This window comes from Leguminivora glycinivorella, chromosome 10 (genome assembly GCF_023078275.1).
Source record: "Leguminivora glycinivorella isolate SPB_JAAS2020 chromosome 10, LegGlyc_1.1, whole genome shotgun sequence".
NCBI classification, from domain to species: domain Eukaryota; kingdom Metazoa; phylum Arthropoda; class Insecta; order Lepidoptera; family Tortricidae; genus Leguminivora; species Leguminivora glycinivorella.
This window is the reverse complement of record NC_062980.1, coordinates 23,971,579-23,989,602: the sequence shown is the minus strand read 5'-3', so window position 1 is coordinate 23,989,602 and position 18,024 is coordinate 23,971,579. Positions and strand designations below refer to the sequence as shown.

Here is an 18,024-nt window from a genome sequence, read left to right as displayed (position 1 = left end):
ATTAATTATTTGCAACACAGAACACGCAAGGATGACGGACTTAAAATCTTTATCCCTGATTAATATATCATTAATTAAGAGGAATATTGGATTGTCCTCTTTACATTCGTACAAAACAACGGACATATGATCATAAATATATCCGTTATTTTCGAAAGTAACAGTCGTGAAATAATTATCTCCATTTAAATGACACGGAATATTTACGCACTGCTTTAACTTTCCACACTTTGTTTTGTTCTCAAAGCCACCATTAGTTAAAAACCTGCTGCAGTCCTTTAATTGGCACCGTATTGAAATCGAATAGCATAAGTCTGTCCTACTCGCTATAGAACGTGATACTCTTTTTAGTTCTTTGTGTTTAGCTTCAAATTTGAAAGCCGAGTAAAATATAGGCGGTCCTAATTTATTTATCACACCCGGGTAATGTACCAAGAAATGGTATTTTGGTTTCAATGAACTTTTGAATAGCTCTATATACATTTTATGATGTTCTTTTATCAAATGTTTCAAATTAACTAAGTGTTCTGTGGAGATAGTTTGTTCGGTTAGTGTTTCTGTTAACTCTAATAAAAGCAAATAGTAGTTCCACACTTCGTCTCTTTCGTCAACGAAGTCACCGACAAAGTAACGGAAATTTCTTACAAAGCATAACATCTCCGACGCTGAAAACATGATGATACCATTACATAAATGCTGCTTAGTTACAGGTGGGGGATGATTATGCTCGGATCTAGTATATGTGAAGTATTTCGTTCTGGAATTTAATTGGTCCAAGGTAAAAACCTTTTTGTTTATAAATGATTGTATTATTGATGCCATACTATATCTATGAACACCTTCACATAAATCATGCATGACGTCTACACTGGTATTTTCACAAGCATGGAAGCTGTCTAGACTGTTCCATACACAGAGTTCTTTTACGCCAATGTTATTGGCTAAACAATGGTTATAATTAGCTCGTGACCGTATTTTTTCTTCACTTTCTGAAATGGCAGTTTGGCATTCTTGTTTATTCATAGTACAAATTCTACAGTAATTACTGGCGGAAAAACTTTCCATGTAACCCATAATTGAATTAAGCCCTAAATTATCTCCTGATAAAGCAATCAAATAGAATTTTACTTTTAGTTTTTCATTATTAGAGAGTATGTCTATACCACAATTTTCCAAAAAATTCAATTCATCAAGTAATGGTTGAAAAACCGCTTTATTGCCAAAATTTACTCTCTGGTTGGAATAAAAAAGTAGAGCCAAGAAAATATTTTCCAGGCGACTAGCAAACTGCGGTGGAATAGTCGCAATACTACAATAAACAGCGCCAATTTTATGTTTACCGGCATGACTGCCTAATGGATTACCATTTTCGAAATCATCATAGTAAATATATATAGGAATAGAAATATCTGAGCAATGTTCATGTTCAGCTTTTAGTTTCCATAATACCCCATTAACAACGTTTAGCAATACATTTTCTGTGCTGCTAAGATATCTTTGATAGTCTAGTATGGTCTGCAGGACTTGTGGTAATTCTAAGAACAGCTTTAAACTATTTCTCAAAGGCACCAAATGAACGTATTCATCCTTTAAAGTCATAATCACTTTAGAATCTACTCGTTTTGGTGCCTTCGAGACACCGATTTTTTTCTTAATTGGTTTAACTAACTTACCACTCGCATTAAACAAATTTATTAGTCTATGTTCGGTGTCAATTGCTTGAAAACAGTTTTTAAATATGTCCAAGCACAAACTTAAGTTCTTCATTGGCAATATGTCGTTACTAATGTTATTACTATTAATATTTCCAAGCACTGGAATTTGACTTTCTATGTAAGAAACTGAATCAGTAAGGAAACTTTTAAAAATATCGATTATGTTTTGTATTTGATTTCTTGGCATGTTTAAATTACTGTATAATTTCGATATAAGAAGTATAACAGATAAGTGAAGATCTTTTTTAAATTGCATTGTTACATTTTCACTGTCTTGGCTACAGTTCTCACTATTAGATTTAAGTTTAGTAGAACTGTTTAACTCTATAGGATCATGTGTTATAGTTTTATTGATCGATATACCCTGCCTGCTGCGCCGCGGTCCCGGGTTCGAATCCCGGTAAGGGCATTTATTTGTGTGATGAGCACAGATATTTGTTCCTGAGTCATGGATGTTTTCTATGTATATAAGTATTTATATATTAAATATATCGTTGTCTGAGTACCCACAACACAAGCCTTCTTGAGCTTACCGTGGGCCTCAGTCAATCTGTGTAAGAATGTCCTATAATATTTATTTATTTATTTATTTATTTATATTTATATATTAGTACACATTGGAGAATTCGGATGCGATGTTTTTTCTATTGGCTTACTATCAAGTCGGCGATTATCAAACAATTTATGAAAAAATGTCAAATGATCTTTTAAAGAATACTTTGTACAATACGTTCTCTGGCAATTTTCAATAGGACATTGATAATTAGTTTTTATTTTATGAATAAGTTCCAAATGTAAAATGTATTTTTTAAAAGTACCAAGATCGAGTTTGCACTCGGAACAAAGCATTTTATGAATTTATTTAACTTTTTTCGAATGATAGGCGTAGTTGACGCCACAGAGTATTCTCTACAAGACAAACTTAGAACAAATCACGTCAATTGTAGATGCTGCAAATACCTTACACAATGAAATACTTTTTAAGTGGGTACATAAGACCAAAGAAATTTCTATACCTTAGTATATTTTTACATTTCAAGAACTTTTATAAAAAACGAAGACCAAATTTTACACATCTAAGTTTAAAACGTCAACTATATACGGTGGTACTGTATCATACGCTGTATGGATTTGATACACTTTTTTTGAATAATTATGTGGAGGTGCTCACACACTTGGGGATACTTGGCGTGGAAAACGTGATAAATCTTAAACAATAAGTCGAACGCCTTTGCAGCTGAATGCACGTGGTATTTGATATCATCAATAACGATGTATATCTGGGCGAAGTTTTGTAGCGGTCCTTGTATGAGCACGAAGGGTTGAACGGTATCCTTCCGGGCTGCAGCCTTAGCTTTCTGGGCTGCGATTACGCTGTCGATATCTCCGGCGTCCTGCATTAAAAACATAATTTAAAAGTAATGCCATAGTTCCCAGGAATATCCCACTGCTCAGCAGAGGCTCCACTACAAAAGTAGAAGATTCCTTTTAAGAGACAGAGACTTAGTCAGATAGAAAATGGAATTTTAATGTACACAAAGTTTTTTGATTTTTCCCTTAATTGTAATTTTCATTCAAAAGTATTTCATTCAAGAAGTAAGAAGTAACGAATTCTAAAAAATGTTAAGTAAAATGTAACTTCATTATGGTGGCTCTTTGGCAACTTTGCATGCCTTACAGTTTACATACGTAATAATGATTATCATAAAAATTGAGTGGGAAAAATTAAATGGAACATATTTACCAAAAATAATTCAATTTAGCATAATTACATATTTTGAAAACTTATCAATTGTGATTGTGGATATATTTTATATACGTATGCTAAAAAATAAATAATGCTAGAAACATTATTTTGCAATAAAACTAAATGAAATATATTGAACTCGCTTGACTCGAAGAGTAAAATAGTAAAACATTAACTGAACAATTACACAACTTTTATAGGTAATAATATAAATGTATATTAATAATAAAATAAAGAGAATAAAACTTAAATTTTGATTGGATGCATACAATACTTACATCTATCTGAACTAATAAGCCCTGGATTGATTCAGTGGTTGAGAACTTGACTTTCCTAGATTTTCGGCCTTTGGGTGGTATTAAAAAACCTAGCAGGTAAATCTGCACCGGAATTTTTTTGTCTGAAATAAAAGAAATATATATGAAAATTACACATATTTTATAAAATGATCAAGTATGAATGCATCTACTAAACTATGACGATGATATACCGATATGGACACTATAAAAACAACTTATAAACTATACTCGCATTATACGAGTGGAAAACAGTCAAGATTTGGGTACTTACAAGTCTTACAACACATTCTATAGGTAAACAAGTAGGTACTTACCATCGTCAATGATATTCCCTAATCCTTCAATTAATGCTTTTGCATTATCATTTGTCACGACACTTTCTCTAAGCTTCAAAAGTTTCGAGAAAAATAGTTCCCAGTTTTTAAAGAAGTTAAGCGACTTCTCTTTAAACTGTTTCTCAAAATCCAAAAGTATCTGTAACAATAACAAAACAGTGACAGTATTAATTATTATATCACTATCCCACGCGGAACTGCCGCAAGCATCGTGGGCACCTTTGGGCAAGGAAGGAAGCGGGATATTTGTATACGTTTTACTTTTTAAGTTAAATTTATGTATAAGTAAGTAGTTTAGGTTCTAGGAATATTATAAAGGTCAAAAGTACTCGAAACCGACGAGCGCGCGTGTATGAGAAACGTAATTGAATGTGTGTGAAGCGAAAGTGCTTTGTCAGGATCGTAGTAAATGGAAATCCGTGATCTCTGCCTACCCCTCTGGAAAACAGGCGTGATTGTATGTATGTATGTATGAATATTACTTAATTCAGTTTTTGTTTTGGATTATTAATTATACAGGGTATATTTTGATAGCGGGTCAGTAAGCCATGAGATCCCGTGGTCCTTTGCGAAAATGGTCTAAGGAGAATTTCCCTCGATTTCGAATTGATGCAAATTGGCATTTACAGATTTTGGAAAAAAAACCATATAGGGTGCGAGAAGAGGGGCATTTTTGACAAACATTTTTTCTGACGCCAATCGATCTAATTATTATCCAGGATCAAAAGCTTGTAAGGGACTAAAAAAAATCCGGCTAGAAAAGTCACAAATCGCGAAGAACTTTTCCCATACCATTTTTATGAATATAAAAAAAATTACATGCTGATTTTTTGATGCCAATCGATTCTATTCCTATTCAGTATCGATAGTTTCTTAGGGCTCAACTTGCGATAATGTACTTAAGAGCCACAAATTAAAGAAAACTTTTTCTACTTATTCACCATAGTAAAATGTATTGGTTTATGGCTTTTTGGTACATTACCGTAAGTTGACCCGTTAGAAACTATTAATACTATTAAGAATGGAATCGATTGGCATCAAAAAATCACCGTGTAATTTTTTTTTATAATATTTATTATTTATACAAATTGTATGGGAAGAGTTTTTCGCGATTTGTGACTTTTCTAGACGGAAATATTTTTTGGTCCCATACAAGCTTTTGAAAGTTTCTCAAAAATGACCTTTTTCTCGCACCCTGTATGTTTTTTCCAAAATCTGTAAACACTATTTCCATCAATTTGAAATCGAGGGATAGTCTCCTTAGATAGCAATAGCACCACGGGATCTGATAGTTGCCCTCACTGACCCGCTGTCAAAATGCACCCTGTATATTAAGTAATGTATATTTCATCTGAAACAGAGTTACATATGAATACACAGTTATCATTCCAAATGATTTCCCACCTGATCAGTATGGGAAATGTGGGAATTATAAGACACTTTGATTGATGATTTGAAGTGTTCTAAAGGAAATATGGCATTTATCTTGATATTATTTTTTATGTATTTAGTGTAGTAAGTCATACTCGTAGGTTACAGAATTCATTTTAGTATAACATGGCCAGTAATAGAAATCTTATACTAAAATCAATTCTATTTATATAATATGTATATAATTTATTATTAATATAAGGTGGCTAGTTATTTTATTAGGAATGTCTTACCAGAGTATCTGCTTTGCCGTCTTTTAAAATGGCCCAGGTTTCGAGAAAATCATGTACAGTTTCAAATTTTTGTTTGTGTCTTAATTCAAAGGTGTTATTCCACCTTTCACAAACTTGGTCCCATGGCTCATTGTTATGTTTCAGCCAAATAGCGTCGTCATTTGAGGCAGTCTCTGAAATAAAACAAATAAAAAACCGGCCGAAAGCGTATCGGGCCACGCTCAGTGTAGGGTTCCGTAGTTCTGTATTTTTCTCAAAAACTACTGAACCTATCAAGTTCAAAACAATTTTCCTAGAAAGTCTTTATAAAGTTCTACTTTTGTGATCTTTTTCATATTTTTTTAAACATAATGTTCAAAAGTTAGAGGGGGAGGGGACACAGTTTTTTTTTTCCTTTAGGAGCGATTATTTCCGAAAATATTAATATTATCAAAAAACTATTGGAGTACCTAAACCCTTATTCATTTTTAAATACCTATCCTACAATATATCACACGTTGGGGTTCGAATGAAAAAAAAACCAGTCCCCACTTTACATGCAGGGGGTACCCTAATAAAACATTTTTTTCACCACACCAAATGGTAAAGGCTTACTTTGCTATTCGAAAACAGATAGCAAAATTGCATTTTATTCACAAGAGTGCAAAGTAATTTCAAACAAATTATAACTTTATGTCTTAAGCTGGCTGGTAGAATTTACCAAATGATGATTTTGAATCATAAATATTGAATAGATTGATGGATTTGATTTAGTTTGATGTTTTATAGTCAGTATTTTGTTCGTGTTGGTGTGGTGAAAAATTTTGTGTTTCACTCGGTGGCAAAGTTTGTTTAACCTTCGTGCCTTGAAACCCTCGCAACGCTCAAGATTCCACTTTTTGAACCACTCGCTACGCTCGCGGTTCAATATTGGAATCTTTCGCTTGCTCGGATATCAATATTGGCACGTGCGGTTAAACAACTTTGCCCCCTTGTAAAACAAATAACTATTTCCACTTTGTCGGCGTGATTGATATACATACATATTGGTACCAAATTTCAGCTTTCTAGTGCTAACGGTCACTGAGATTATCCGCGGACGGATAGTTGACTACGGAACCCTAAAATTGTATCGAAACCATACTTTGTGAAAATCTAAAGGAAGAAAGACAACAGACAGACAAGAGTTAATTTCGCATTTATATTACCTATTAGTACGGAATAAGTATAGATTTTACCTTGATTATTTTCCACAGACTCTACATCTGTATCCGAATCCTTATTAGAGCAAGTGGATTTAATGCTCCTGCGCTTTGCTCCTGATATGTACAGGAGATTTCGAACCTTGTCCACTAATTTGCCTTTAGCGGGCACATATTTTCTTGAAGCAGATTTGCATGTTGGCACAGCTTTCATATAGTAGATATATATACTTTCAGTTGGGAAAAGAGAAACAATTTTTGCAGCTAGCAAATTGAACTCTTCTGGTTTGATGTTGCTGAGAAAAAAATATTTTGGATAATCTTCATTCATATTTAAGTAGGTATTAATACTAATTATAGAAACCAGACAGAAAACCATCACAACCACCCTTGACGTAAATGCATAATTTTGCTACCCGTGAAAGAATATTTAACTCGAAAGAATATTTAACTTGCACTAGGCGTCAATCCATCTGGATTGACATGCAAGTACAGTCACCTGTAACCTATAATATGTAATATCTTACGCAACGAAGGCTGCAAAAATATCTGCCTCTAGTACCTTATTTGTGATATAATACATCAAATTGCCTTATGAGACATTGTAAGAGCGTATCAGATATTTTTGAGGCCTTCGTTGTGTAAGATATTATCGCAGGTGACTGTACCAAGCCTGAAACTACTGCTGTCTGGTCTCCTACAATCCATGAGCTAAGTACTTGAGCGGCATATATATATAAGCTTATATTACACTAATCTACATTGGATACTACTACATGATGATTACTGTATATATAATTTCTACAGGTAACTATACTACTATAGCTACTTAACCTACTACTAAGGTATAGGATAAATTACTTGTGGTGTCCTAGAAGTAACAAAATAAAATAAATAACAAAATAAGTATTTAGCTGCTCTGGCTAAGAACTTAACTTATGGCAAATGTAATTCAGGCAAACATTAGATAACCTATGCCTATGACCACATGTAATAAACCCCTTGTCAAAAATATCTATCTGCCTACATAAAAAACTAACACTACATCAGTTCTACAACGGGCAAACATAATTATAAGTGGTTCAATAATTACTTGTTAACAATAAATGTGTAGTGATATTTCACCAAAACATCAACAATGATGTTTCTTTTTTGCGAGTTCAATTGTTTGTATTTTTGATAATAATTTAGAACACTATTTCCTTGTGGAGTAGATTGGAGGATAGTCTTCAAATCAAATTCTGGCAGTGAAAGCCTACTAGGTATATTTAAGTAGGAATCCAAATCCAATGTAATGTCTGTTAGAATAACTGACTCGTCTTGATCAATTTGCATCACTTCTGGATAGTTTGCTTTAATAACCATTAAATCTGCATTGAAGGAAGATGCAGTTTCAGTATCAGTAACTGAGTCTAAGTAATCTTGTAGTTTACTTTTTAGTTTTATTCGGTGCCCAATGTGTGGGCAAAGCTCTTTCAAGTAAGTATCATTTGAAACCAAATATTTGAACTGTTCCTTGCTTATATCATTTTCTGTAAAAAAAATTAACTTAAATAATTGCATATTTGATAGCTATCGAGGACCTCTCCTATGTATATTTAAATGGGAAATGAACGAAACATGCATCAAAAAAGAATAAATATCTTAAGTGTTGTGGTCGAAGAGAGACTGAATCAAAGTCGTCCACTGCGACATGGTGACAAAATCTATTTGAAATTCAAAATACTTGACATAAAATAGAACTATAGAACAGGCTGCTACCCATCTACTCGTAGTTACCAACAATATGTGATATGTGAGCGGTTTATAGACTACTGATGATGATACTAATTATGTACCTACTAACAATCTGTCCTTAACCTTTAGTTTTATGGAAAGTTGAGCCTCTTGACAACTTTTAAATGATCAACTACACATTAAATTTGTTACACTTCAGAAGACAAATGAACATCTTGATCGACCCCGGAGATGTATGGCAGTTGCAGCAAGCACAGTCATGTTATTTTGATTTAAACATTCACGATTTTCACACATTATTTGACCAAAATGGGACTTGATCGAGTATTAATATAACTTTTTTTATTTACATTGATGTGTCAAAATGCCCATTGTCTCGTTTTGATGAGATAATAAGTTTTTAATAGTTTAGTAACATACAAATATATCAAGCAAATGCATTGAATTACTATTTACTAACGTACATTTTACAAATATCTTGTACAGATGAGCCTCCAAAGTTTCGACCTAGCATATAATGAACCACTTCTCGCACTAGTGCGTAAAAAAAACACAATCTGTACTGAAAACTATTTTACCGCTCCCTGACCACTACCTTCTGATCTGCCAGCGATATACTAGAAAATTCACAACTTACTTTTGAAGTTCTCGACGACTTCTGACGGCACATCCCAGGATACCAATATGTTTTCTGTATCCTCTTCCATTATTTTAGTAGGTATACTTGCGATCGCGATCACTAAGTTAATTTTCAAATGAAACACTTTCACTGCAATGACAACGACGCAAAAAAGGAGCGAAAAGAAAAAGAACACACGAGCATCACATTCGGCCGTTAGCATTTGGTTTGTTGGATGACAACTTGAAAATGTTGCCAGTACCAGATTTTTATTTTACCCAATAAATACATCAGCCATAACAAGTAAGGCACTTACTTGTCATGTTAATAACCTAGATAATGTAACTACAGACGGTCAAACAAATCATGAGAGTAAAAAATGGCGGCAAATTTGAATAATGTGCCCATACATTAATATCGTCTCATAGAAAATTTGAATTTTGCTCTCATAATATTTGCTTGACCGTCTATATTACAGTCGGGCAAAAAAAGTAAAAAATAATAGGGGCGCCACTGTCTATGTAAAACGTCTTGCATATTCCAACTATCTTTTGTATGAAAACAGTAAGTGGTGTAAAAAATTAGTTCCATTTCTACTCTTTTTTGCCAAGCTGTAATATGGGAAAGAGTAGAGGCACGAAGTCTCTTTACGTCTTAATGTTATTGCACGGCGCGATACGTCGCACAGTGGATCAACATGTGATGCTTTTTTTGGATAAACTATTTTTAAAAATGCTATTCGACGGCAAATTATGTAAGAAATAAAAGTTGTCATGTAGTGTTTTTCAAAATAATGCGTATTTGAGGCAGGATATAATAAAATCTGTTTTTGTTTTGTATGAAACCAAAAAATAGGTACCTTATTTCAAGAAAACCTTGGGCGATCCCGCCTTCTAACCTTTTGTGCTTTATTTTCCTACTTGTCAAAAGTATAAAATACATTTTTCAAATTTGCCACCATTTTTAGGGTTCCGTAGTCAACTAGGAACCCTTATAGTTTCGCCATGTCTGTCTGTCCGTCCGTCCGTCCGTCCGTCCGTCCGTTAGCACTAGAAAGCTGAAATTTGGTACCAATATATGTACCTATATCAGTCACTCCGACAAAGTGAAAAAATAAAAAGTGTAAAGTGGGGACTGATTTTTTTTTTTCATTCCAACCTCAACGTTATATTGTTGGATAGGTATTTAAAAATGAATAAGGGTTTACTAAAATTATTTTTTGATAATATTAATATTTTCGGAAATCTAACTCTAACTTTTGAACCATATGTTTAAAAAATCTGAAAAAAATCACAAAAGTAGAACATTATAAAGACTTACTAGGAAAATTGTTTTGGACTTGATAGGTTCAGTAGTTTAGGAGAAAAATACGGAAAACTACGGACCCTACACTGAGCGGGGCCCGATATATACGCTCTTGGCCGGTTTTTTACTCTCACGTTTTGCTTGACTGTCTAAACTAAACTAATAAATAAACATTTTTTCTTCATTTACATCTCGTTTGTCTCCTATCAAATAATAATAAATAAGAGCCCAAACGGTTAGAAGGCGGGATCGCCCAAGGTTTCCTTGAAATAAGATACCTACTTTTTGGTTTCATACAAAACAAAAACAGATTTTATTATATTTTGCCGCAAATACTACTATATTTTACTCTGGCCCAAATACGCATTATTTTGAAAAACGCTAAAGAAATTTTCGAAATTTATAAGTACCTATGCAAAACTAAGTAACAACACGCTAAGTAGCTCTATGCCTTTGTTGTTTTATAAAATGGTTTATTTTTCATGCCTTTTACAATTATTTCAAAAACATATCAAAAGCGTGGTATTGTGTGGAGATTGTTCGCTAAACCATTTTCCAAGATTATCGGGTAAAAAATGAATACAGCAACACTGCTCATAGCAAGAAATGCAATTTCTTGAGACAAGATTTGTAAATTTTGTTGCAAGAACTAGCAAGAAATAATATCTTGGAGCAATAATGCTTTTGTTTTCGAAGGTCTTGATTCAAGATTCAAAAATTTCGACTGTCTTGAGACAAAAACGAATTTTTCCGTAAGATAGGTATTAGGTACCTATACAATACAATTACATGCAATCAGATGCAGTATTTAATCCTAGCTATAGTTTGTACAATGCTTATAAGCCAATATTTAGGTATATAGATTGCGGTACCGGTACCCTCTTCAGTACCAGGACTAAAAATTCCGGTACCTGCGTGGTACCGGGAATTCCCGATACTTCGATTCTTTCCAGTACTAATTCTTTTTCCAGCAAATATTACTAAAACCCGTGACAAACGAATATTGTAATGTTTCGTCAATATTTGGAATTATTTGCTTCTTATCATACAAATGTATAGTCCTTAGTCATATTATATTATAATACATACTTCATTGTTAATTTAACTGAATCTTGAGTGAAACTAGTAATATCTTCTACCGAGAAATATATTAGGTACTTACTTTTAGGATTTCTAATTCTTGATTGTTAATGTAACTGAATCTTGAATGAAACTAGTAATATCTTTCACCGAGAAATATATATTACTTGCTTTTAGATTGTCTTAATTTTTGATTGTTAATTTAAGTGAATCTTGAATAAAACTAGTAATATCTTCTACCGAGAAATATATTACTTGCTATTAGAATGTCTAAATTATTGGTTGTTAATTTAACTGAATCTTGAATGAAACTAGTAATATCTTCTACCGAGAAATATATTACTTGCTTTTAGATTGTCTTAATTCTTGATTGTCAATTTAACTGAATCTTGAATGAAACTAGTAATATCTTCTACCGAGAAACATATTACTTGCTTTTAGAATGTCTAAATTCTTGTTTGTTAATTTAATTGAATCTTGAATGAAACTAGTAATATCTTTTACCGAGAAATATATTACTTGCTTTTAGATTGTCTTAATTCTTGGTTGTTAATTTAACTGAATCTTGAATGAAACTAGTAATATCTTCTCCCGAGAAATATATTACTTGCTTTTAGATTGTCTTAATTCTTGATTGTTAATTTAACCGAATCTTGAATGAAACTAGTAATATCTTTTATCGAGAAATATATTATTTGCTTTAAGATTGTTTTAATTCTTGATTGTAAATTTAACTGGATCTTGAATGAAACAAGTAATATCTTTTACCAAGAAATATATTACTTGCTTTTAGATTGTTTCAATTCTTGATTGTTAATTTAGCTGAATCTTGAATGAAACTAGTAATATCTTCTACCGAGAATTATATTACTTGCTTTTAGATTGTTCTAATTCTTGATTATAAATTTAACTAGATCTTGAATGAAATTAGTAATATCTTTTACCAAGAAATATATTATTTGCTTTAAGAATGTCTAAATTCTTGGCTGAATATTTCAATAATTCTTGGGTGAACTAAATAATATCTCCTATCAAGTAACATATTACTTGCTTAAATACTTTTAAATTGTTCATTTGAGAATTGAATGTAATCTTGAGCCAAGTTTGACTCTACATCGGCACAAGAATTAATTCTTAAATCAAATCTGCTTAATCATTCTTAAGGTGAGAAATAAATTAGTTTCGATTTGAGATATAAATTTTGACTCAAATAATATTTGCTTTCATCCAAGATTTTCGATCTTGAATATGAAGAATTTTAATTTTTTGAAACGTTAGTGAGATTATCTTATTTCAAGATATATATATTTGAGTTCAAGAAATATTAGGTGAAACACATCTGGTTCTTGTTTCAAAAAACCATTTTTTTCTGTGTAGGTCCCGAACGGATGAACCGATTTAGATTTAGTTTTTTTTGTCTGAAAGCTGAGTTAGTTGGGAGTGTTCTTAGCCATGTTTCATGAAAATCGGTCTAGTATGTCGCAGTCGGGCCTTTTTTCAAAATTTATTACATGGAAAGGTTTGAGACTCACACTGAGAAATAACCTTATTGAGATTCTGGAAAGTAGGAACGAGCCGGAATCCAAACCCGCGCCTCTGGATTGAAAGTCGCACACTCTTACCGCTTCGCCACTGGCGCTTTTTCCGTAAAAAGCGTTCTTAATTCAAAAATTTAACCGTTTACCGAAAGAATTATGCAAACAAACCGCGTTAGCAAAGTTATTGAATCATAAGGCAATTAGTACCGGCTGCCTGATAACGAGCACAATCTTTTAAACTTGTGTGCGAAATTTGAAATTTATGAAATATTTGGGAAGGTGGAAGTAGGTCGAACCAGAAAGTAAATAAATTGTAAAGGTCGAAATTTATGTAAATGTTTGGGTTTGCATTTGTTTTGTAAAAACAATGGAACGACCACTGGGAAACAGGCACGTGTTGTAGCTGAGTCAAAATAATTTTACTCGAAGGAGGCGTTCTAAATACGGTTCGAATGGGTTAACAACGCGCATGTAACACCCCTTGAGTTGCAAGCGTCCATAGATAACAGTGACCGCTTTCCATCAGGCGGGCCGTATGCTTGTTTGTCATAAAAAAAAACTATTATATGATATTTAACCATACGTGTCGATATTGATACTCGAGCCAGCAAAACATACCAATATTGAATTTTGAGCGTTGCAAGGGTTTCAAATCAGAACCTAGGTTATACAAATTTTGCCAGTCTAAGTAAAATGTGTCACTAGTTACAGTGCACAGACTGCCATTGCCATCTCTCGACACAAGCAAAACTTTTGAACGTCATTTTTGACAATTTGGCCCATATTCATCATTCGTTTGTCTTTATTCATTTCAATGATCAAAAACGATGGGGTGTAATAAGTTTGACATGTTTGTCTGTCTGTCTGTCTGTGGCATCGTAGCTCCCGAACGGATGAACCGATTTAGATTTAGTTTTTTTTTGTTTGAAAGCTGAATTAGTCGGGAGTTTTCTTAGCCATGTGTTATGAAAATTGGTCCACTATGTCAGGGCTTTTTCATAATTTCAATTTTGTGGTTAGCTTATCTTCCATACCTCTCTATCTAACGTCATCTCATCATTCACTTGCATTCGTTCCATATCATCTCTCACGCAGTCCATCTACCTTGTTCCACACTCATCCGTAATTAACTTGATGTGTATTAAAACTGTCATATATTAGCCATCTAGATAATAATTAACCAAAGGTGTACCGCCATAGATAAACATACATTTTTCTCAAAGGTTCCTATAAATACGTTTTATACCCCGTGAAGGTTACCTTTCAAAGGTAAGGAGCTTGTTTTGACTGCTTTCAATAACGGAAAACATTTTATTTATTATTCACCACAACAAAGGCTACATTTTGATCAAAACTTAAAACAATGTTCGTTGGGCATAATCAGCAGACGTCTAAGTTCCAAAGTTTGAGTGGTCCGTGACAGCTATCGAGGGAAAACAATGGCTGGTTCTGTATTAATACTGAAGTTTACACAGTCAGCAACGAATGAAACATCGCACCTAACGTAGCTGACATTCTGATTAACTTTTGCTTGAAATAAACAGACATAAGAAAAAAATATCAAGGCCTCCAAGTGTCCAAAGTTGGTTTCGAACCAGAGTCCTACGTTTACCGGACAGATGCCTAAACCACTCAGCCATTTGGTCACGGTGGCAAGGGGTAAAAATTTCAAGTGTATTAACGTATGACTGGTTTACCTCTGGAACGCCGTTGTCAAAAATTTGCTACTGAATTAATAACCTTCAGTTGGCTGGAACAGATCTGGAACAAGGCGTTTGAGGGGTTAAAGAAATTAAAATAGATTTTAAAAATTATTAGTAATAGATTCACAATTATATTATAGTAGGTATACGTTTAGTCAGGTCCTCTTCCACAATTATTTATGTACCTAATAATATAAAAGATGACATCTCTCCTCCCTAGCGCATCTAGTTTATATACTTAAACTACATACTATCTGTAGGTACACACATAGGCGTAGGTTAGAGTTATATGCCAGCAGCTTAGTACTTGTAAACTTTAAGTAAAATTGTAATTTATTTGTCTATTAATATCTGTACCTTGTTTTGTGAGCCAAATAAATTAATTAATACATAAAATAGTTACATTTTAAAAACTCCTTTTTCGTGTTTAGTATACATTTTCATAACCTGAAAATATCATCTCTTGTTTGATTAGCGATTTTCTAATTGACGCTGACTGTATGAAGGAGTATTTTAAGAGGAAGTTACTACAACCCTTCACAATGACGAAAGTTCTCAGATTTGATCTAAATTTAGCAATTTACAAGTTAGATTATCAGTATAATGTTTTTATTGCATTATAAATAAGTGATGAATTCTAAGTAATCTGATATTAGATTCTGATCTTGCAATGTAAGTACGAGTAGTTGTACAAATTAAAGGTATACAAAAACTCTTTGTAAAAAATGTATTTTAAATCTTTACCGGGTAAAGAGTTGTACATTTTAAAACAAAACATATGCTTTTATTATTTCTGGAAAAGAATACATATCTTGATTTATAATCAAGCTTTATTACCTACTACACACTAGATTCCTAATGAAAAATAACTTATATAAGGTACAACGGGGCAAATCTCTACTGGGGGGCATTTGTAACTGATCCATTTTTTTTCCATTATTATACTATTATGATGTTGAGTCCTAGATGTATCCACTGAACACGCCTACCATATATAACCGGTGTACACTCTATTCAATAATGCAAACATTGTAAAACATAAAAAAAATGGACCAGTTACACTTGCCCCCAGTCGAGATTTGTCCCGCTGTACCTTACCTACTTTTTCGACTACAAACATGTTTTGATTTTAAGCCTACATTCCAGGTTGACTTACATATAAAATTTGAGAAGTCCAAACTCCCTCAGGGCCCCAATACGCATTCAAACTCCTTATCAACAAGTCCCAGCGTCCAATTTACGGAACACCTACCACAGAGCGAAAATAGAAAGTTGTCGAATAAATATGAAAAAGTGCCTAAGGTCTATTCTCGGAGTAATCCCTCCGACGAGATAAGGCACTATCGGGTAAGTTTTTTCGATCGCTTGCCGAACTTTGGCGAATTGAAAGAGAACCTTTTTTATTGTGACCTTGACTTTGATTTTACTTTTGACTTTGACTTGAACTAACATGCAATAGTCAGAATGTGATGCTGTTTTAGTTCATTTTAAAAGTAATTTACCCAGTTCATTTTAAAAGTAATTCTTTGGGTATCTGTTATTGCTTAACCCCATAACGGAGTGGCAGCTGATGTCAATGAGGGTTCATTGTAGATATCGTAACGGTTATAAACAGCTTTTGAAAAAAAAAAAACATGATTGATTTAGCTTCTAAACCTATCTTTTTTAAATTCTGCGTCATGACTGAGATAATAATTATTAGGTAATTTGTATCTGTATGATTATCAGCATTCATTTACAAATATCTAAGGGACAGGAACAGTTATTTACGTACTCGTAACATTCGAAAGCTGAAAAAAAAAAAGGACCGTTTAAACTTTGCAGCGACTTTTACGGTCATAATGAACAACTTTTATTATGGGACAAATGCTAAAATTGCGAAATAGTATTTTATACAATCGTGATATAATACAAAGCTTTTCAGTCAAGTACCATGTTTAGGCCACGAAGCTTGCTGAGTGGCCTAATAGTACGGTACTAGAGTGAAAAGCGTAATTATATCACTATTGTATACAATACTTTTTCTATGAGTCATCATCTTCATCATCAATGGACGAAAAATATCATCATTCATGTTAAAATTAATGTTAATAGCGTCGTTCACCGTTGTATCAACATCGAATTACCTGGCAACCAATTGTTTGTAATAACCGTCTCTGATTGGTCGATAACGCGATAGATAAAAAAAACGTGTTTCAGATGCAGAAAAATTTGCCAGGTATCGCAAATTAGTAAAGAACTTGTATGAAGTACTATTTTTGAAATTATTACAGTTAACTAAAAGTGAACTATAATGAAAGACATGAAAGACTAATCTAACACTGAAAAGTCAGCACTTATAGTTTAGTCTGTGGTGTCCTATTTAATTGACAGATTAAAGTCGACGAGTAGAACAAAAAAAATTGCTGTTTACATTTCGACTGTCATGATACCGTTCATTTCTATGGAACAGCTAAACTTTTTTTCGACATGTGTCCCATACTAAAAAGTTGTTCATTATGACCTCAAAAGTCACTAAGCAAAGTTTGAATGGTCCTTTTGATGTCACCCTGTAGTAGATCCGAGTATTATTGGTTCGCGAAGTCTTCTCTGTTCTTGCTAAAGCATCTGGAATGCCGCGCCAGGAATGGGTATTCTTAACGACTAGGTCATGAATTACTCCAATGGCCGATAATACCGAAACTTTGGCTCCGACTATAATTAATTTGATCGTGTAATAGCGAATCTTTTATCTTTTCTAAGTTTTGGGAGAAAGATTTGATTAAAGCCTTTGATACGATTTGATTATGACTAAGACTAATGTCAAGGTTGTCTGGGGCAGCTTTTTAGAGATTAGACTGTTTTATGCATTTTATACGCCACACGAACCTAATTGTAGCAATTCGAATAAAAACTATGAAAAATTTGTGACGACCCTACATCGTCACAACGGACAGCATCCGGAGCGGTGTAGCGCGACGCGCGACGAGCAGACTACTCCGGCTACACACACCACCGCGACCCGCCGGCGCCGCGCGCCCATATAACCGCGCGGAGCGCGGACCGGCAGTCAGTCGGTGTGCTGAGCCCGAGCAAGGCACAACGGCTGCACCGCCTGGTGT

The 18,024-nt window shown here is 33.5% G+C and overlaps 1 protein-coding gene across 1 annotated transcript; it reads right to left on the bottom strand.

The window, feature by feature from the left end:
• Positions 1 to 2,677: 2,677 nt before the first annotated feature.
• Positions 2,678 to 9,546, bottom strand: LOC125230605. The gene is made up of 6 exons (XM_048135817.1): positions 9,316 to 9,546; positions 6,978 to 7,237; positions 5,761 to 5,933; positions 4,076 to 4,235; positions 3,741 to 3,862; positions 2,678 to 3,109 (listed from the first exon to the last, which is right to left on the bottom strand). The coding sequence occupies exons 2-6, from the start codon at positions 7,153 to 7,155 to the stop codon at positions 2,810 to 2,812; spliced, it is 933 nt and encodes a 310-aa protein (XP_047991774.1). The 5' UTR covers positions 7,156 to 7,237; positions 9,316 to 9,546; the 3' UTR covers positions 2,678 to 2,809.
• Between the last annotated feature and the right edge of the window lie 8,478 nt (positions 9,547 to 18,024).